At 38.4% G+C, this 21,749-nt stretch overlaps 2 protein-coding genes across 8 annotated transcripts; one reads left to right on the forward strand and one right to left on the reverse strand.

Annotated features, from left to right (window-relative positions):
• Positions 1-173: 173 nt before the first annotated feature.
• On the reverse strand, positions 174-13,935 carry LOC110157515 (G-protein coupled receptor 151). 6 transcript variants are annotated; one of them, XM_055157274.1, is made up of 5 exons: positions 13,908-13,934; positions 12,639-13,688; positions 10,685-10,807; positions 10,504-10,600; positions 174-3,167 (listed from the first exon to the last, which is right to left on the reverse strand). In XM_055157274.1, exon 5 carries the CDS (start codon positions 2,025-2,027, stop codon positions 843-845), a length of 1,185 nt encoding a protein of 394 aa, XP_055013249.1. In that variant the 5' UTR covers positions 2,028-3,167; positions 10,504-10,600; positions 10,685-10,807; positions 12,639-13,688; positions 13,908-13,934; the 3' UTR covers positions 174-842. The 6 variants fall into 6 exon arrangements, 2 of the variants coding, with proteins under 2 accessions (XP_055013249.1, XP_055013244.1); XR_008632714.1 differs by lacking the exons at positions 174-3,167; positions 13,908-13,934 and adding an exon at positions 7,610-9,217 and having other exon boundaries at positions 13,614-13,686; XM_055157269.1 differs by lacking the exon at positions 10,685-10,807 and having other exon boundaries at positions 12,639-13,935.
• Positions 12,870-21,581, forward strand: mavs (mitochondrial antiviral signaling protein). Of its 2 annotated transcripts, none has more exons than XM_020921644.2 (6): positions 12,870-12,999; positions 14,750-14,872; positions 15,702-15,882; positions 16,675-16,892; positions 18,086-18,739; positions 19,341-21,581. In XM_020921644.2, the coding sequence occupies exons 2-6, from the start codon at positions 14,750-14,752 to the stop codon at positions 20,340-20,342; spliced, it is 2,178 nt and encodes a 725-aa protein (XP_020777303.2). In that variant the 5' UTR covers positions 12,870-12,999; the 3' UTR covers positions 20,343-21,581. The 2 variants fall into 2 exon arrangements, with proteins under 2 accessions (XP_020777303.2, XP_055013228.1); XM_055157253.1 differs by lacking the exon at positions 12,870-12,999 and adding an exon at positions 13,935-14,442.
• The last annotated feature ends 168 nt before the right edge of the window (positions 21,582-21,749 follow it).

The following is a 21,749-nucleotide window of genomic DNA, read 5'->3' on the forward strand; positions in this document are numbered from 1 at the left end:
AGTAACCATTTATTTTAATATTCATCTCATGTGAATTAAATTGAGAGATTTTCTGCTTTGATTCGTATCTCATCCCTCATTAACCGGCTTAGCATAACAAAAGAGAGAAAGAGAGCACTGATGGAGAAAGATGGTTTAATATTCACAACAATATCACAACATTCGGTGTCAGTGTAAAATCTCCTATTCATATTAAAGACTATAGCAAAGGGTCCAGGTAAAAACACATGAAAACATTGACATTTACAAGTGTACAAATATGTTACAGCAACTCATGACAACATCTTTCAAAATACAACACAAATGCCATTATTCAAAAGGTAACACATTTTTCTCCCTTAGACTACACAGGGCTCATCAAAATGGCCACCATAAAATTTTTATGGCTTTTGGTTTTGGGGGCATTTAAAAATATATTTAATTGTCTTATGCCTCTTAGGGTCACATGTGGACTGAACTTACCCAGCAGCTAGCTGCTACACCAGTGGCCAGTCATGATAAATTTTACTTTATGTTGTTTATCTTTTTGTGATGTTAAGTTATATGTGGAGATTAAGTTGGTAATCTATATCTAAATCTATATATCTAAATAAAATTTCATATATTATTTAAGGACATGATTGCAATGTCTGAGCCATAAAAACATAACGCCCATAGCACAGGTATTATACAACACACCTCAATAGTAAATCTCAGAGTCCCATTGACAGAGAAGAAGGGGTATTGTCCAATTACAGTGAACCATCTTAGAACTACCTGTAATTGTTAACTTTCACGTTAAAAGCTTTTAGAGATTCACCACTGCCAGTCATTTGTCATTTTACATTCAGATGTCGCCCACTTTACGCGCACTCCTGTTGTTTTGAGTCAGTTTGATTAGACTCCATTCCCATTTGCAGCATTTTCTCGTCTTTTTCCCACGGGACTGGGTCTTGCTCATCTTCTACGTGCGTATTTCTGCGTCCTGTCCAAAAGTGCTCCACGTCTGGAAATGTTTTGTCTTTGGCGTTGGAGGACACTTCATTAGCACACGCCTCTGCACCATTTCCATCTGGTTTTACGCACAACTTGCACACAGTTGCTGGCGGATGTTTGCGCGGTCTGCAGGTCACAATGTACCAAAGGGATACGAGTCCCTGGCGCACATCGTCGTACATTGTCATGAGAAGCACGGGGAAGACCGAACTGCACGTGTAAAACAAAACATTGGCGAAGATTAACAACCCCACGGGCGGTCGGTTAAAGCCGAGTCGTATCCAGGTGAAAGTCCCCCACTCCGGTAAAAGCATGAGCCCCAACGCGCCACTCAGACACAACAAAACGAGTGTAACTTTACTCTGGTGTCGTGGATTTGGCGCGTTATTGACCGCACCGTGGAGCGTCTTGGTGTAGTACGCGAGCGTAAAGATGATTGGCACCACAAACACCGCAGTTGGGTAGATCTTATAGAAGAGACTCATGAACTCAGATGCGCACACGGGCATCTCTGAGACGCAAATTACCTCGTCCAAACTGTATGGCACCTGAGTAGCAAACAGCAGCTGCGGTAGAGAAAATAACATAGCGACGAGCCAAACGAACACAAGAGCTCCGTGGATCCAGGTAGCATTTTGGAAGCCATCCTCATCTTCTGCCATGAAAGTGTGCTTAGATCTGGTTGTCGCGGCTAAAATTAGAGTTTTGGCCACTATACATGAGTGCTGAAACCAGTCCGTGGTCCTGCAAACAAAGCTCCCCAAAGTCCATATCTGTTTGTAGTATGTGACAGCGCGCACCGGAGCGCACAGTAACAAGATGAGCAAGTCTGTGGATGCAAGGGAAGCGAGGAGCGCCTTTACTTCTGAGCCTCTTCCTTTTCTGAAATCACGGATGAAAACCAGCAGCACGAGGAGGTTACACAGCGCTCCGGACACGCACACTCCGATCAGGATCACGGGGATGGCTGTCCTGATGTTACTGTTTCGGAGCAACTGTAGCCCCCCCACGAAATCAAAAAGTGTTACGTTAGAGGGGCGCTCGATGTCCATCTTCGGTTAAAAAGTTCAGTCTACTTTCCACCTTTTGCGGGTTAATGTGTGCAAGACAACGGGAGCTGTCCTGGTACTGAAATGCACTTGTGCGCAGCGGATGTGGCTGGGGAGAGCGCACGCAAATGGGAGCGTAGACTGGCAGGTGGGCTATTTCAAGTGCTGCCATTTAGCGTCGTCAGGCACTCGCGACTCACGTCATTTTAGTGGTATGGCTCCAGGCAGCAGCCCAAATGTGAAGCCAACGTCACAAACAGGAAATCACCATCACTTCTTAAAGTATGTAAATTATCTTACTTACCCTTTAGTTTAATTCACGTTAACATTTTTTGTGATTACACTTTATATTAGCTGTAGTCTATTTACAATACAATAGTGTTTCACAAGAACATAGGGGATATATTTAAATTTCTCTTCACTATTTGAATTTAACTTGTAATTTTGAAGATATTAAGAATCTGGTCAACTGATGATAGGTAACACTTTATTTTATTTTAGGTGGCACGTCACCAACAGTTCCATGGAAATAGAAAGTTAAAAACATAATTCATATTTTTTTCTATTGAGATAGATGTTTTATGCCAATATATGAAATATATAGTCTAAGGAACAACACAGAAACAAGCAGAAGGAAGCCCTTTTTCAGACCAAATCATTTGTGGGGATGCAAGCGTCACAATAAGGATGCATTATTTGTTATTTCACACAATTTTGTCTACTTTTTAGGCAATGAAATTATATACTGCGACTTTAATAAAACTAAAATCAGAGCAGATCAGACAGAATGTTGAGAATGCTGAGTCAAACTCTGTAAGAAATGGTAAAAGACTGTTTTCCTGTATTTGGTGGACAGTTTCTCTCTTCCTCTTAAAATAACGATGCTATATTGCCTACTTATATTTTCATTAAATGCCAGACAGTGGTGAGCTTTGAGCTGTGTTCAAACACTTCCCCATGTGATGCAAATATAATTTAAATGGCAGTTCCATTTGCACTTATTACCGAGACCTTTCTGTGTCTTGTTTAAAGACTTTTAAGTGCGTGGTAGCAGGTTCTTGCTGGGGGAGAGGTTGGAGGAGGGTGGAGAGGTGGTGGAGAGGTGCCCACTCAAATGCTGTCACCTTCCTGCAGCCTGGGTTGCTAAGAGACGACAGTATGGGGTTATGAAGATGTGAGCCATCCCGAATCGCAAATACACGGACTCAGAGCCCTTTTTTAAAACTCTTCTACTGAATAAATGTCTACAGTGGCATGTGATTGCAGCCAGGAAAAGACTCCGGTGGTATTTAGAGGGAAGATATAATGGTGCACACAGGGGGAGCTGGCCTCGCTGCATGCAGTAATCAGGGGTAATTGCCATGTTCTGGTCTATGAGAGGAGGAGAGAGAGTTAGGCTTGATTCGCCTCCCCCTGAAATGAGCACTGTCGCCATAGATGTAGGACTTTAATGGGAATCTCTGGATACATTCATCAGTGTATATTCTTCACTTTCATTTGTTAATGGTCCTATATTACGCAATGGACTCTTGTGAGCTTTCAGAATGCTGTTATCTCCTCGAAAACATACGCAAAGTTGTGTGTTGTTTCATTCACACGTTTGAGTAATCCTGGTTTATGTGTCTGTCTACATTTCCAAAGCTCAAAATGCTCTGTTCCCCTTGGTAATGTCACAAAGTGGGAGTTTTCAAGTTAACAGCTTCTTTTGTATCTTTAGTTCAGTAGAAGTTAACTGGAGGCACTGCTTGGTCTGAAACTCCATTACTTTAATGAGAGTTTAGTTAGAACATAATCTGAGCATAAAGAACTAATTTAGTTGGAACTACAACACAAGAGATGATTTGTCTTGTTAAGCTTTTTTTTTTTTTAATCAGTACATGAAAAAAGAGGTACAAAGGGGCAGAGTGGGGAGTCTCTATAAAAGAAAAGGTTGTGGTCTGATCTCTGTGGGTAGATGCACATCCTCCCAATTGTCACAGTAGATTATCTATGGTCTCCTCCCATCATCCACAGACTCATATGAATCATTTGTAATCGTTCTTCGTGAATGGTTGTCTGTATATGTCAGCTCTTTAATTAACTGTAAACATTTGTCTACAGTAGGGTTGTCAAACGTATTGAAAAATTAGATACTAATGGATACTAAAAATAATATATAAACTAGATAGTCATTTTAGCAGATATCGATACTAAAAAAGTCACATTTACAGGATAGAAATGACCTTTTCTAAATATCTTTAGAATGATTTCGTATGATACACCAGACTAGTATACGCCAATGGACCACTATGAAACCTACGTACTGTGGGTGACTGAGGAATTACACAGAAACAAGACCACACATATAAAAGAAAATACTACAATTTAATTCTATTATGTTGTCTACATAAAGAGTGTTTTTATTATCATTGTGGTATTAGCATTGGTACTGAGTATTGAGTCTATTCCTTAGTACAGAAATCTAGTTTAAAATATTAGTATTGTGACAACACCAGTCTACTAAACTTGTTCTTTTATCTTTAGTTAATACAGAGAGAAAATGAAAAGGCATGTGGAGCAAACATTAAACTAATCATTGGATCTGATATTCCTAGGGCAGTGTGACCTTTCAGTAATTAGTAAAAGCTTTTGACGTCACCATCTTGCTTCTGAGTGCCTCTCTTTTTCATGATTCTAATGTTGTCTGCATCACTAAAACTAGGTCTAATGTACTGTCTGAGCTCATCAATAAACAGCTAACAGCATGAGATCTGTCAATAATATGCATGTGTTGGGGAACAGTAGAGCGTAAACAAACACAGCTACTATAGCATGTATCAGTGGCTACATCATTTCCACTGTTAGTGAGTTAAGGCCACCACGCACTACAGGATTTTTGGGTCTTAAACGATTTTTAAAATGTGCAACAAAAAGCACACACTACAGATATGAGGAGAATCTTATGAGATTTTAAATCTTTGATCTCAAAGACTGCTGTGGGATACAGCTACATACCTCACGCACACACGTGCCCACACTCAATGTCACTTCAGACCAGCTCTTAGAGATTGTCCTCCCTGAGGTACAGTAGTCTACTCTGAAGTCCTGTGTGACCCACAGCCTGTGGAGCGCACTCATTCTGCTCCTGTCAAGAAGGAGATCCCAGGACTTGAAGAAATCCCAGGACTTGAGGAGATCCCAGGACTTGAGGAGATCCCAGGACTTGAGGCTCTACCTGGAACTAAGACCCTCCCAGGACTTGAAACCCTCCCAGGATTCAAGACTCAAGCAAATCCCTGGACTCGAGCAAATCATTAGACTCGAGGCCCCCCCAGGACTCGTGACTCTTCCAGGACTCAACACCATCCTAGGACTTGAGACCCTCCCAGGACTCGAGCTGATGCCTAGACTCGAGACCCTTCGAGAACTCAAGCAGATCCGTGAACTCGAGTTCCTAAACATGCTTAATTTAATTTAATAATAACAGAAGATGGCTTCATGAATACATGTACAAAGGTTTTATCACTATAAAGTTCATGAAGTGGTTCTGCAGTTCCCCAATATAAAGCGTGGACTACTTTTGTAACCATGAATAATCATAGTATATAAATGTACCTTTTTATTTTAAGCAGTTAGGCCTCAACAAACAAGCCTGTTAATAAGTATACTTTTGTAAGAACATGTATGGAATGTAGGCGAGGGATGAATTTAAAATGCATCTAGAGTATCAGAAATCGCAAAAGTAGTAAACAAGAATGGACATGCCAGTGACTGGTGTCAAAAATTAAAACTCAGTGACCTCTAATGTTGAGTGAAGACCCCAAGAAAAAATATTGAAAGACACTCAGTAGCTCCACCTCAAAAATCTATTTAAATGGGGCCAATGGGAGACAGTTGCTGAAAAAGGGCAATCAGGAGGTAAAGTGGAGTTCTATAATCAGAAATTGTTTTACAGTTAGTGTGACGGAGGAGTGAATTAATTGTATAACCAAACACATTGTAAAGATACGTGTGCATATGGTTCTGACAGGCTGCCCCAGTGGCATTGAAGGATGGGTGAAATGTAGGGGACAAATGATCCTATATGGACAATAAAGTATCTTAACATAATATAAATGGTTTCAGGAAGTGAAAAATCATAATAATAATCAAAATCAGCCCAACCTATTAGCCAAAAAATATTGGCAAAGGGTGTCTCTGGAGTAAAAACAATCTATATCAGAACTGGCCATGAAAAAATGTAATAGAATACAATAGGATACATACAACTTCATTTGAAAGTAAAGATCTGTTTTTACCTCCTCCGACCACTCATTTAGCACTATAACACATTAAACTGGTGAATATATACTGTAACACTGAACTTGGGGTGTGAATTTTGGGTTAAAATAGCAGTAGTCTCATGTTGGACCACATTCACTTCACAGCAGGGGCCTTCTAAACATGAATGCTTCTTTTTAGCCATCGCCTACATACCTCGCAGTGTGTGACCGGTGTCCACTGTGTAATTTTTAGTTTATTTTAATCCCAAACAAAGATATAAGAGCAAAGCCTTCAACTCTTCCTCTGTCCAGCATAGAGGCAGCACATTAACACAAACTCAAAAGCTTGTCCAGTCTTTTGAAATACCAAAAATTACCAAATGACATCATAAGGTAGAACAGGGTGTTTTCTGTTTGAGAGAGGAGCTCAACCTAAATATACAGGGTTTGTATGTTGTGTGTGAATGAATGAATGTGAATGAAACAAAACAGAAGCCCAGGTATGTTTCTGATAAAGAAAAACATTATAACATAGAAAACTGTGTAATAATTTAACCGGATTGAAGCTAACTGCAGGCACTGCTCAGTCTGAAGCTCTGTTACCCATGTCAGACTTTGCTGAGTTTTGTTGTGCAATTTTGAGCTTATTTTAAACCCAAACTAACAAAGATATAAGAGCAAAGCCTTTAACTCTTCCTCTGGCCAGCCTAGAGGCAGCACGTTAACAAAAACTCAAAAGCTTGTCCAGGCTTTTGAAATACAGAAAATAAAAGGTCCAGACAGGGTGCTTTTTGACGTCAAAGCTAAAAAGCACACCATGCCATCACAGATTTCTGTCCCAAAAGCTGTGATGCATAAAAGCTTTCTACAGTCTGAAAGCTGACAAAGCCTGTTTTTGTGTTTGACATCGTTCAACAAGAGCAGAGGTCTTCTCAGGTGACCAAAAGCTTTATTTGGAGTTAGGCATGTCATGTAATTACTTCGATTTATCAATAAATGAAAGATGCAACCATTATTTCTGGGGTCAATATTTATCATGGGTAGTTTTTTTTTTGTGGGAGTTTTTGTTCTTTTTCTGTACTCCCATAGCTGATTTCAGCTGAAGAGGGTTGAATAAATAACTTCTATGACTCATTCTAGATGTATCCTAACTACAACTATTACTAACTACTACTACTAGTATTTCAGCTAATATTTTTTATATTATATTGTACATTTAGAATAATTTTTATTGAGATAATCCATCATCTTTTTATTTTTATTATTTTTTTTATTTTTAAATTATACAAAAAACCCTCTCTCCACATTCATCAGACACAAAACTACACAACAGAGCTTGCCTTTTACTAATAGTGTCAGTGGGATTAATTCATTTTAGTATTATCTTTTATCGTCTATATTTTCCTCAGCTATATATCGTGCATCAAAATGTGTTAACACGACTGGCCTACTTGGAGTGGAGTTGAATGAGGCCAGACTAAGTCACAGCTGTGAGCGGTGATGGATGCAAGGGTCAGTTGGGTACAGCATAGTTTAGTCTTAGCTACTGGATTGAGAGGATGGAGCACTAGTCTACAATTATGTCTACAATTCACAAGATGCATATTCTGCGAGACTTGCTAGTACATTTGGCCCAAATATAATAATTCCTCTGCAAATGTTGTATAGTTTCAATAAGGCTATATGTATATTGTTCTGGTATTCAGCACAATCAACTGGTATATATTCTACTGTATATTGTACTGTAAAATGTATTGCGTATTGTGATGTAAATGCAGGCTGGGGGACTGCTTGTATCAATGCCTCTAGTCTACAGCACTGTAGACCACAAAAGCAATGTGAAAGGTATATATTATTGTAATTTACAGTATTTTTATGACTCTTGATCATGTTGGGCAGAGGCACTAGATCACCCAAAAAGTATATGACAAGGAAGTCTACAGTCTTTCCTTTCTAGGGGCTAACAAGTCTTAGCCAGGCTGGTGCCACCTAGTGCCTTCGCTCAATTTAATTTCTCTCCAGCGACTAGGTCAGGAATTGGAATACACTAGATGGTCTGCAAGAACCCTGGAAGTTGTAGACTGCGCGCCAGCCAATCAGCGAAGAGCTGTAAAGCCATGACTGGGTCCCTTTTGCGGTACAGCACAACAGTAAACAAAGCAGTTGAGATGGATGTAGACGGAACTATACATTCTGTGTTGGCAACGATTCCCGAGATTGAGGATTTAAAGCAAAGAGAACAATGTTTGGTGAATTTTATCAAGGAAAAGACATTATTGCTCTTCTTCCTACGGGATTTGGGAAAAGCTTAAAATACCAGTTAGCCCCATTAGTGGTGCATTACATACGTCACCAAATAGCAGCAATTGGTAACATAATAAAAGTACCAGCCTACCATCGAGCGAACGAAGCTGCGAGGTCAGACAGTTTCCATGAAGTGAAACTGGCTGATGAATCAGGCTACCCAACTCTGCCACTAGGTACACATTTTTATATATACTGATTTAAAAAATGTATGGACAAACAGAACTAAAATAATTACAGCCATTTACCAGCAATAATCAAATCATTTTTCAAGGGCTAATTTTTTTATTTAATTACACTATTGTTAAGTCAGAATCAACAGAATTAGGTGTCATTGTTTATACTACTGTGTTTTTGGCACGTAAATACTTATATAATCTTGAAATGTCTCATCCTATAATACGTCTAGACAAGCCAAGCGCATTTTCAAATCAACTTGGTCCCATACGATCCCCCGTTTCCACGACAACCTGTGGATAGGGGCTCTTGACTTAAAATGGGTACTCTAAACGTGTGTGTTCCATGCATACATCACCAGTGGAGCTGCAGGAAGGATCATTATCCTCATCAGCACAGTTATGTTCATTTAAATCAGGCCACACGCAAAGGGATAAATGACTCCTCTCGGTGAAAGGGCAGACTCCCAGCCTGCAAAAAAGCAAATAATTAATGTTTTATATAGTGCAAGTGGGAGGGGCGATTCACTAGACATGTAGGCCTGTAGTAGTAATACGAAACTTACATTACAGACTGTTATTTAATGGGGATTGTATTTGAAGGTTACTCACTAAAAGTCCAAGCTGACAACTCTGCTCTTGTGTTGACTCATAGTAAATGCTTTAAAAACAGTGAAACAAATATAAAGCTGTTGTTAATGTTGCCTCTGTACACTATAATGTAATTGCAAAGCAAAAAGTATTTTATTCTATTCTTATCAGAAAATTATACAAAATACATTTTAATACATGTATTCAGTATTCTGTAACTAAACACATTTTCAAAGTATTCTCACCATCACTGGTTACTGATTGTGTTTCTCAATGAAGTGGGAGTAGGTCAGTTTCATGGGACGATGTGACATTTACCCCACTTCCTGAATGCATTAAAGGCAAAGTTGGGGTTTTGAAGTGGGTTGTTTGTAATTTCTAAGAGAAGTCAATCTTGTGTTCAAAAAATAATAAAAGCTTAGCCAGTGCAGCCTTGTTCATCAATGTCTTACAGTTTGTGTATTTTTGAGTTTATGTGTTATGTTAAGAGTGGAGAAGAAAAGTAATTAAGCAGAGAGGAAGAGACAGAGAAGTCTAATTTTGTCATGTCATGAGCTGTAGGACTGACACCAAAACAACTAGTGTAAATTGTTTTCCAAATATTAAAGGGCCCATATTACTCTATTTTCTGATCTATGTTATAATGTTTTTTCACTATCAAAATACCTGGCATTCACACAAACCCTTCATATTTAGGGTGAGATCTTCTCTCAGACAGGAAACATGCTGTTCCACCTTGTGACGTTGTGTGGTAATACAGGAAGTGCTTCATTGTGTTTTTAAACTCTATACACCTTAATTAGTTTCATTTGGATAATTTCAGTCCAAGAATTGCCAATCTCTACTAAACAAAAGGTGAAATGTAGCTTTTAACTTAAAAAACTATTGCATCATTACATCACAAGGGAAAACAGAGCATTTTGAGTTTTAGAGATGTAGACAAACTAATAATAAAGGATTGAATGAAACAAAACACATATCCAGGTATGTTTTTAATGAAGTAACAACTTTCTAACATGGCAGTCAATTTTCTGTAATATAGGGCTTTTAATTATTTTAAGGTTCACATGTCTAGGAATTTGTAAATACACACAAAGTCATAGCACAACAATGACAATAGAAATTCGTCATAAAAAGTTCCTTCTGTATTAAAGGTATAACTCTTACCTCATCTCATCACCATAGATTCACTGTTTGTGAATCAAACGTTCATCTGAAGCTGTGGCAGAATGGGAGCAAATTTCTGTGTCGACTACAGCATCTACTAAAGAAACAAAACAAAACAGAGGAGCAGAAGATGGAGATGCAAAATCAGGCCCGAGTGTACAGTGGTACAAAAGGGAGCTACCTTAAAGGATTAAAGGCACCCCAATTTTTGGCAGATCACAATGACAGTTAATGGAAGAATATTGTCTCTGCACCCCTTGAAACTTGAACGGTATGCACCCTCAGTCACTTTAGTCAGAACCCCCTGCTGTGCAAAAAGTCAACAAACATTTTACATTCAAATATATTGGAAAAAATTATGACAACAAAATTCTGTTGTGTTATCCAACCAATTTTCCCAAACTGGTTTGGTCTTAAATAACTATATTCATGGATCATTTTATTCACACCTAGACCTACTTATTTTCTGTCAGGCAGCTGATAGAAAAACAAATGTACTCACCTATTGACAATGGTTTTGGATTGTCACTTCTGGTGGAAAATTAGCTGTTAGAATTCACTCATGACCGGGTTTAAAACCACAGGTTTGACTTAAGAGTTTTACTGAACAAAAAAACTGAAAGAACACCGCCATCTTGTGACAAAGTAAGGAAGTGCAGCAAGTGTAAGAGTTAAAGGTTGTATAGAGGATTTTCCAAGGAACGAGAAATCCAGCGACTGTTTGTCCTTTTTCAAATGTTGCGCATGCGTGAAACCACCCCCCCTCCCCTACAGCTCCCTACATAGAAACGCCTTCTCCCGCCTCCTCTTTACGCCAGAAACAGGTTTGTTTACAGCCGGTGAGCTGCACATGACTTGTAAACAACTAACTACAGTGTTGGTTAGGCAAGACGGAGAAGTGAGGAGCGGGGGGAGCGGGTGTGCGGACATTTCGTTCGCGGACGAGAAGTGAGGAGCAGGGAGAAGAGCGGAGCAGGGAGAGAGGAGAGAGGAGAGGGGAGCGGTGCGCGGAGATTCCGTGCCCGTAGAAGTGAGGAGAAGGGGGAAGAGCGGAACGGCAGCGGGGACAGGAGTAGGAAAGGGGAGCAGAGAAGGTTGCGCGGAGATTCAGTGCGAATGAACTAGCTACAACACGCAGCAGCAAGCGGACTCTTTCTTTGCCTTGAAAATTACGTTTTCAGACATAGGATATCGCTTTCGTGTCCTGAAAAACGTTTGACTAGCTCTTGGAAATAAAGTACGTTTTCATAATAAGCAGAAGTGACCTGTCCAGGAGTAATTTGGCGACCAATGCGTCAGTCTTTAGACCCTGCGTCTGCTTCAGTCGCGCCATCGCTGGAATGAATCTACAAGAATCACCTTAGTTTGGCTTCGCTGCTTTTCCCCTTGTCTTCTTCTTTCAGCGACCTCAAAAACGGACTTTCTTTTGCGGCTAACTGCTCCTGGATTCTTGTCTGCCATTGCAACAAACTTTGTGCTAACTGCGAGGAAGATATAGGTTAAAAAAAAGCCGCTAAGAACTGTTGCGTTGGTGGAGTAAACAGCGTCTGTGCGTCTTGCGTCTGTGGACTGCGTGACAGGCGTACGTAAACCACGTACCGGCGGCGCGCAGGCAGGTCAGTTACGCTAGAAACGTAGGGAGATTGATTGACAGCCTGTCAGCTAACAGATAACGAGGCAATGTCGTTATCTATTGGCAAATGTTTAGCTGGCCCCACCACGTCCAGAGTTGATGAATTTTTATTCTCTTTTTTTTGGTCATCATAATTACAAGGCTACTGCACCTCTATAATGCTATCATTGACAACTTGAAACAAAAAAACAAAACAAAAATCCTCCATACAACCTTTAACTGAAAGTTTTTACACAGGCACTTTAAACACTGCCCTTAAAGTTTTATTTAGATATCACCTTATTATGTTTATTTTATTTTTATTTATTTGTTTGCCTGACAAGTCCAAGCATATCTCTCTGAATACACACTCTTTGAAGGCAAATCAACGATCGTACTTATAATATACTGTAACCGCACCGATTTTACAGCCTTCACTCACATGATAAGTGTCATGGTCAGTGCAAAGAAAGTTTTCACCAAAACAGCCTCTGTATGTCTCTATATATGTGTAGGTATGTACCGTTTAATGCTGTTATCTCTGCCTATAGCCGCCGTGCTGTCCATGTGCGCGGATTAAAAGAGATTAGAGACAGATGTAAACCAGAAGTCGAGATCCGATCTGCCGTCCACCGTAGAGGGCAGCAAAGGTGACGCTTTCAGGTCAAGATTAGCATGTCCTGCCTTTTCAGAACATCACCGCGTTCTCATTGGTTCTTTTCTTGACAGACGCTGCTGCTATCCAATCAGAAGTCCGAACTGGACTGAGCTATGGCTGTGAGCTAAACCGCTGCGCAGATGTGTGTGTGACAAGAAGACAGCTCTTAAAGGGAGCAGGAATAGCTCGGGATCCGCACGAACTGCTAAAGCTCTAAACACGAAAGGTGAGTTACAGGTTGCATTATTTATTAGCAAAATTAGTAGTTTTAATTGGTCTGTTTTTGTCATTTAATATTATAAACGTGTAATGACGTGATAGCAGAGGAAGCGGCAGCGTATCGTAGTTACTGAAAGTTGCTAACTGAAATACAATATAGTTTTTTGATTTTCTGATTTATTGCATGCATGATTAAGTGTTTGTTAATACCGCAGTTATGGCAATCGTGTATGACAGTTATTTTAGGCACATCTCATTATAGATTCATATGCGTTTATTTCCTCGTTCCACTTTCTCCCATTGCCACAAATTGTTTAAGATTTCAAGTTTGTGGTTGAACTTAGAAGTAAAACCAGCTAACCATTGTAGCTGTATAACTATCTTGAAATATTAATGAAGAATTAGCAAGTTGATCAGTATAAAAGAGGTTGACATTTTAGAGGTCACCCATTTGGGTTGGCTGTGTCAAGGTGGTTTTTGAACGTAACACGCCCCCTTTGAGTACCTTTTACTTGAATACTATAGTTTGCACTCTGCACTAGGTCTGTCACTATATCTACCTGCGTAATAATGCAATGGTTGCTAACGTGAGACTTTGATCCTTTGGCTACCGTCACTTACTTCTGTGCGTCTTGTCTCTCCCACGTTTACGCACACTGAAGTTTCACTGACGTCTTGAGAAATCGTTCTCCATGACTGCAAAACACAACAGATTACTCCTCCAGTGTTTCTGTATCAACATTAGAAAGGTTTAAGTTGTATTCACTACAGATAATGATGTTCTTTTTTTCTTTTTCTTTTTTTTCCAATGAAAAATACAAAACTGAGTAGTTGAGCGATCATGCTTGTTTTGGTTGATAATAATACGATGCAGAATGGCGGCAAGATTAATCAATGACTAGTTTATTCCTCAACCTTGAAATGTCGCTTCCTGTTTCAAAGACCCGGGCTGCAGCTGCACAGTCTATGATGACACACGTTGTAACGTCTCTAAAGTAGTTCTTTCTAAATCGAAACTAAATGTGAATACTGGACTTTTCTGCAACAGCCAGTTTCACTTTCACTTTCTGATAGAGATTTATACATCCCAGGCGGATACAGTCTAACGTTATTTCTTGGTGCTTTCATTTTTACATTCGCTTCTCTTCTGTCTCTAATTCTAACTACATAATAGACAAAGCACCTGCTTGATATTATGTGAAATTTGAAATTACATGGTTGGTTCAGATATTCAGCATTGGTAATAGCATGGTTCATCATAGACAGCTGCGTTTGCAATCATTTTTACTCTGTGTATTTTAAGTGTGTTATAATAAATTCTAAATATTTAAACATGTTTAATTATGGTTATCTGTTTGTTTCACCTAGAAAAGGATTTTTGTTTTTGTGGTTGCATATCCTGTTTAGTAATGCATTTTGGCAAAGGAGCTTAGACGCACTCCAACATTTTGTAAGTCTTTTTACATTTCACAATATCACACAGTTATTTTTACAGCTTTATAAGGAAGTTGAATCAGTTGTTATTAGTTTGAAAGTGATTGCTCTACAAGGACAGGAACTTATGTGCACTGAGAAAAAAAAAGGAATTTCTTCAACAGGAGTGCCTTTGTCTCACCTGTTGAAGGACAAAAGGACAAATACAGACGTTTTGAACAATCATCTATGTGCTTTCTGAACAAATCACTGTAGTCAACAAAATGAACCATTCATTTAATTATTATTTTTTAATATAATAATATTTTTGTTTTTTTCTCCAGATGTCGTACGCCAACGACAAGCTCTACTCTGGCTACTTGCGAAAAAACATGCCAAGGATTGTGACCACTGTCAAACCAAGAGAAATTGTTGTCCATCTTCCATGTCTAACTGACCATGACAGAGTGAGTTCAAAACTTTCTGCAACTGATTAATAAATAATTGAACATATATGGATTTAATGGCTATTCAGTGTTTTGTATCCAACTTTTGCAAATATTTTACTATGTTATAACAGCTTAAAAGTGCACTGTGTAACTAAAATAACACTATAGAATACCACACTGTGAAACATTACAGACAAACCAATAATATTATAATAAATAGTAATATCTCCATGAAAGCAAGAGGTGGTAAACCTTCCACCAGAGAAGTTACAAAACTCACCTTTAATGAGCCTTGTTTTTGTGTTTTATAACTATAGTCTCACAATTTATACAGTCTATATCCTATATAACTTTAATGTGTGAGACATGCTTTATGTTAAAGGTGAATTGTGTAACTTTACTGGTGGGGGGTATGTCAAAAATCTTTCTCTATAAAGTTTTTGCTTTGTCTGAAATGTTTCACAGTATAGTGTTAAACCTTTCTATCTTCATGGAGACCAAACCAGACCAAGTTACAGGCCAGATCTGTGGAGAGGCAACCCTGCTGACAGTCAGAATGCCTGTTTTTCTAGTTTTTTTGAGCTATAAAACCACTTTTAAGAAAAAAATTACTTAAATGTAAAGTAGTAAAGCGAAGTACTGTGGAACATTCCAGGCAGAGCAATGATATATTCATAGAAACAAGCAGGTGACAGACCTCCATTCAGTAAATTACATATTGCACCTTTAATGCATAGTAAATTTAATTTAATTAATCATGTGGTACAGATTTATCTTACAAAAAAAAGATAATTTCGTACAGTAGTCTGGAAGAATGATGTAATGAAAATGTATGTTCTAATTACAGGAGACTATTGAGGCCAAAAGGGAGACCTGTGGTAGCTTCGATGCTATGGTACGCTTGTTGGACTGTTTGAAGAGGAGGGAGAACTGGCCTGAGCAGTTCATTGCTGCTTTGGAGGCATGTGAGCATCAGGCAATAGCAGCCGAGATCAGGGCTGAATACGACGCACTGAGAGGAATTAACAGTAAGCCACTAAGTCCATTAACCACCACTCCATATTACCAAGTGAGGATTGATAGGGAGACATGGGTGTTGAAATGTCATAGTCATGATAATGTATCTTTCAAGCAAACAACAGTTTTTGGTTTCTGAAAGATTTTTCAATTATAACATAATATAAACTGGGAAATAATTTTTATCTTAGTGCAATACAAAACTCTAGTTACAAAAATTATGCATATATAGGCCTGTCACGATAATACTGAATGTCTATAAAGCAGGATTTTCCCCCAAAAAATATTCTATTTGTACATTATTATTAATGAACATGAGCTACAATAAGTAACTTGACCACCTAATGAGTCATAGAAATTTATTCCACACTCTATAGGTAAAATTTGATCATAATACAAAAAAATAACAAAAAGTTACCAACTTGTACACACAAAAGGTGTGATGAATACTGACCCAAAAAATTATTGTTCCATCTTTCATATATCAAACAGTAAGTCTAAACAGTAATTATCGTGACATGCCTATACATATATTAAATACATTAGGTACAGGTTGAATGATTCACTTGACAAAATTACTACCATCTGTGTTTTGTGTGAAATGGTATGTAGCGATAAAGCTGAAATAACCTTGTATTAGTGGATAGCCCGGCCATACAAGTTAATCCCCATGTATATTTTCATTATGTAATAGTAATACCCATACATGACCGTGTTTTGACCTATTGATCGTTATAGAGTAAATTGCTTCCGAATAGATTTGCATACATTAACAGATAACCACCATGTTTAATGTGTCCTAGATTCCAGCCCTCCTCCTGCACCTCCAGCCGCTAATGTAGTCATGGCACATGTCCACCCTGCGCCATCTGCCCCACACCTGCCTCCCCCCGGGCCCACAGCCAGTGTTCCACCCCCTCAGGATGTCCTATCTGAGGCGAGTGAGACTCAGCCCATCCAGGAGACTGAAAAACCAGCGCCTCAGAGCAGTCCGGCATTGGTAGTAGCTCCTGTGATGGAGGTAAGATAAGAAATTGTATGTTTGGTTGTATTGAAATTAGGGCTGTAGAAAGTGACAAAAATCTGAAACTAATTGATACTAAAATTAATATTGAATCTAGATTCTTATTTGAGGAAATATTGATACTAAAACTAACCCAGGACAAAATTTGACCTTTTTTGGTTAGAATTATCTTGAATTTGTCAAAATTAGTATAAGGCCACATGGTAACATAAAGAACTCCTTGAAAATTTGAAAATTACTGTCTATTTAAAAATATATATATCATTGTGGTATCAAAATCAGTATTCAGCCTATTCCCTAATATCAAAACTGAATTTGAAATTTTAGTATTGTGACAACACACATTGAATTACAGTGCAATAATGTGGTGAACCAAGATGTAATTTTGTTATATACTTGCAATAATCGTGTAGCCGTTGTTCTTAATAGAGTAGTTAAAGTAGCAGAACAAACAAATGCTGTGTTGATATTCCCTGTAAGTGGTGTCCATTTGATAAAACAGGACTTAGCCACTCTTGGCATGGAGCAGAGTAAACCAATCAGACAAGCAGCACACATGATCCTAGCAACATAACACAACAATGCTTCTTAAATTAACCTTGCCTCTTTGATAAATTAACTTCACCTTTATTGGTCCTTTTAATAGAATTGAGTGCACAGTCAAGGTTGCCCTGTGCACTATTTTGATTGTATTGAATGAGAGACCTCAGCTAGTGAGTGTTGAACAAATCATGAATCAGTCTGATAAGCTGATAGGATTGATCAGTGTGGAAAATACTGACTGAATTTGCTGGACACATTCAAAACTCTGAATAAAGAGAACACATGTCTGTTTTAAAGCTCCACCATGTAACTTTTTAGCTAAGTAAAAGCATATATTTTCATTATGGATGTTTTTATTGCAATACAACTCCTTGACAAACATATATCCTTAGTGATTGGGCTTGCATCTCCACAAACCTGATTGAAATGTAGACTGGAGGAGGGCCAACAGCATGTTGCCATGGAAATTGTTGCTTTGGATAAAATGTTCCACCGTATGGCCTTAATCATATGAAAAATCCTTCAGATTTTGGTTTAAACTTTTTCTTTGTCGTTTTTTTTCAGTGTCACAATCAAAAAGTTGCACAGTGTTGCTTTAAATAAAAAGTACCTTAAATTAATTTAACTTGTCTTATTTTTCTTTATAGGTGATTCCACCAGAACCCCCACAGCACCAGATCGAGGCAGTTGTGGTCCCTCCTGTGACCCCTCCTCCCTCTCCTGATTCAATGCGAGGTTCAGCCAGAGGTTCTCCTAGTTCAGAGCAATTCATCTCCCATCAAGAACCAGTGGAAGACCTAGAACCAGAGTCCCTGCCAGCTCAAGCCGTCCCAAATGAAACAATTAATAATCAACAAGAGGCTGAAGAAAATATTGAGCTACCACAAGCTCCTGAAATTCAGGTAGAGCCATGTGAGGTTGACGATCTTACACAGACAGCTACTATGGTGGAGCAGGATATTTCAGTCCCAATTATTGTGAATGAGAATGCAGCAATCATTAATAGTGTGAATGAGCCAATTGTAACTGAGCCAGAACCAGTCACTGCTGTTGTGGAAGACACTACAACTACAAATACTGTAGAAGAAGCTGCATTAACTACAACCACCATAGACACTCCTATAGTGCTCCCTGCTGCCGTGGAGGCATCACCAGGCCGAAGTGAATCTCCATTGACAAACCTAGACGATCTGATCCTAACACCAGAGAAACCACCAGTCCAAGAGACCAAACCCACAGTGGAAAAAGTCCCCTCTGTGGTCCCAGTCATGGAGAAGACCTCTGAACCTCAGAACACACAGGTAAAATGAACTAGATTTTTTATGCAGATGCTTTCCTTGTTTACATTTTTGCTTTACATTAGTGTTAGATTTTGTTGTTTAGTTTTTTTAGCACAATTCAAAATAATACAAATAAGTTTTGTAGCACTTTCAGTTTCGCTATGCATGATATTGTACATACCTCATTAAATACAAAGTCATAGATATAGCCCGAACTACAATGTAATCACATGCCATTATGGGCTGTTACAGTATAGTATTTATCATACTCATTATTTGTGTAGACCTTCAGATCTTAACATTTAATGTCTTGCTTGAACAAACATGTACCATAAACACAGATAAATTTTGTATCTTCAAATATTAAATTCATGTGTTTTATTCCATACTTTGGAACATTCCAGGCAAAGTCACATTATGCACATTATAGTCCCTTTCTAGGTAACCATGTGACTTTCATAAATCTCCACTTGATGGCGCACAGAGCACCACTACAATTAGTGGTTGTAATTTAACAATGTAATAGTTTCATATAGGTGTGTTTAACAAAAGGTCACATAATTAGACACACGATTTCCCTATCTATGATTAACAAATCTATATTTTTTACATTTACTTTCAGGTTTTTAAAATTCCTCAAGAGATAGAAGTTACTCCCGGGCCCCCTGCTGAGGCAGTGGTGACCAGTGGTGTTGCTGTTTCAGAAGATGATGATATTTGTTTCAGTAAACCTGGTATACTTGTCAGTGTTGAACCTCCAGATCAAAACAACACAACCTTTCGCCCACCAACCCCCGAATATTCTGGAGACAGTGCTCGCCTAGAGATGAGTGAAGATGTACCATCATGTCAGGAAAATTGCATTAATCATAATAAACCAGATAAGGAGGTTTCTGAATCTACTGCCCCCAGTCTGGAAGAAGACAGTGTCCGAGAAACTGTTGGGCATGTGGCAGAAGACCCTTCTGTTTTGAACAAGGAAGTCCATTCACAACTTATGGAAGAAAGTAATGATCTAACCAAAGAAATTAGTATTGCCCCACCTATAGCAGCCTCTACTTTGATTTCTGACCACTCAGTGAGCACTGATCCTGGAGAGTCTGCTGCCCCCAATCTGAATGACAATGAGGATCCAGCCATAGAGAAAACTGTCCCAGTAACTACTATGACTTCTGAGACCACTTCTTGCCCAAATGGAGAGGAAATTTCTGAAAGTCCTGCTCCAAGTCTAGATATGGAAGATGTTCGAGAAAACACTGTGCATGTGGCAGAAGATCCTTCAGTTTTAAATCTAGTTGAGGCACCATTGCATCAGAATGGAGATAGCGAATCAGAGGAAATAAAGGAGTTTAAGGCTATTACAAAAGTGGAGCAAGAAGCCAATGAAACCAATGCCCAAACACATCTCATTCAAGGCAATGGGGAACCAGCCAAGGAGATTGCCCCAACCCTGCCTAATTCTGGTCCCTCCACTAATGATAATCATAAGCCAAATGATCCCCCAACTGACCTGAAACTGCCTGATTCTGCAAAGACAAACCGTAGCCTAAACACCAGGTACATTATGACAGCAGCAGGAGTGGGTGCCTGTGCACTGCTGATAGCGTGGAGGTTTAAGAATTAGCGGTCTACTTAATGCCTTTAAAGGAAGAGAAGATTAGGCTGCAAAAGAGGATCTGGAGGCTATTGGTGCCTTATTGTAGTCACTGGACTGGGTTGGTGTCAGGCAGCTGCTTAATAATTACCCATGGGAATTGCTGACTCTGCAGATTTTGTGATGTTATTAATAGTATGTTTGTGAATGGACTGAGTGAGTGATTAGAACAACAAAGAGAAATTAGTTTTTCCTTTTCATAGGACAATTTTAATTTTTAATTGTCTTCTCAATAATTGATTATGACTTGATTCTCAAAGTTGAAATTCAAAGGTTTAGAATATTAATATTATTTTTTTATGGTCTTTAGCTGGTAAGCACTTTATCCAACTTTTACTCCCTGCCAGTAAATGGCGTCTGTTTTTTTTTTTTTATTTATCTCATCTACATTAATGTTGATAAATCAATCATGAATACATTATAACAATATAAATAGTGTTTCTTATTACAAATGTTGTTAATGATTGGTTTCTGGTGAAATACGTTATTCAAACTAATCTAAAGTAAGTTTAATAATGTCTTAAAATATACCAAAAGCACACATTTTAGAAAATTTTAATAATTTAAGTATTTAATTGTGTCAGAATGAATTGTGCACAGTTATTTTTAAATGCCTTTTTAAATCTCAAATCAGCCCTTAAGAGTCTTTCAGTTGTTGTGGTTTCCTCATAAATTCTTTTTAAAGGATATGTGTGAATTGAGGTGGTCGCTTTTAAGTTGAACAATGCATCTGCACTTTGATGAAATTTCTAATACGGTTCAAAGATGAATAAAATATATAAAAGACAATCCCTTATCTTAGAGCGAGCTTGTACAATGTGTTTCTGTATTTATTTGTACAAAGAGATTACAGTATATATGTGTTTATTTTAAGAAAGTTGTAAAGCCTTTTCCTATTTCATTGTCTCAAAGAATACAGACTGAAATCATTGATAAAATAAGAAATACAAACATATTCTTCTTTCTGCTTTTTTGAGGAGATATATCAGTTTTATTTTTGCACAAATGCTGTTGTATAGGTAACATCTGTGGTAATTATGGCAAGTATGTAATTGTGTTTATTTTAACTTTGCATTTTAGCAACATGTAAGGGACCTATTGAGTGCAATGATAGTGCTGTTATCCCAACTAAGTGAAGTCTTACTCACTTTATGCATGTTTTAGCTTTGCATTGACAATCAATTAAATAAAGATTTTCTTAGAAATTGATTGATTTGTTTTGTGATTTTCAAGCAAGCTATCCTTTGGTTATTCCTAAACTTATCACTATTCATGAAGAACATCCATACAGAACCATAACAGCGCAGAGCACACTCTGATAAGTCCTTTCCAACGTCAATCATCTCTGCCCCGCCCACCACGCTGACAGCCGTATAA

This window comes from Boleophthalmus pectinirostris, unplaced genomic scaffold (assembly GCF_026225935.1).
Source record: "Boleophthalmus pectinirostris isolate CB_2022bp ecotype Guang Dong unplaced genomic scaffold, ASM2622593v1 HiC_scaffold_10, whole genome shotgun sequence".
Classification (NCBI taxonomy): domain Eukaryota; kingdom Metazoa; phylum Chordata; class Actinopteri; order Gobiiformes; family Gobiidae; genus Boleophthalmus; species Boleophthalmus pectinirostris.

Excerpts from the sequence above, each read along its gene's own strand:
- LOC110157515 (XM_055157269.1), bottom strand. The coding sequence starts at position 2,027 with ATGGACATCGAGCGCCCCTCTAACGTAACACTTTTTGATTTCGTGGGG.
- mavs (XM_055157253.1), top strand. The coding sequence starts at position 14,326 with ATGTTTAATTATGGTTATCTGTTTGTTTCACCTAGAAAAGGATTTTTG. Across the intron at positions 15,883-16,674 it reads CGCACTGAGAGGAATTAACA|ATTCCAGCCCTCCTCCTGCA; the intron begins GTAAGCCACTAA and ends AATGTGTCCTAG. Across the intron at positions 16,893-18,085 it reads TAGTAGCTCCTGTGATGGAG|GTGATTCCACCAGAACCCCC; the intron begins GTAAGATAAGAA and ends TTTTCTTTATAG.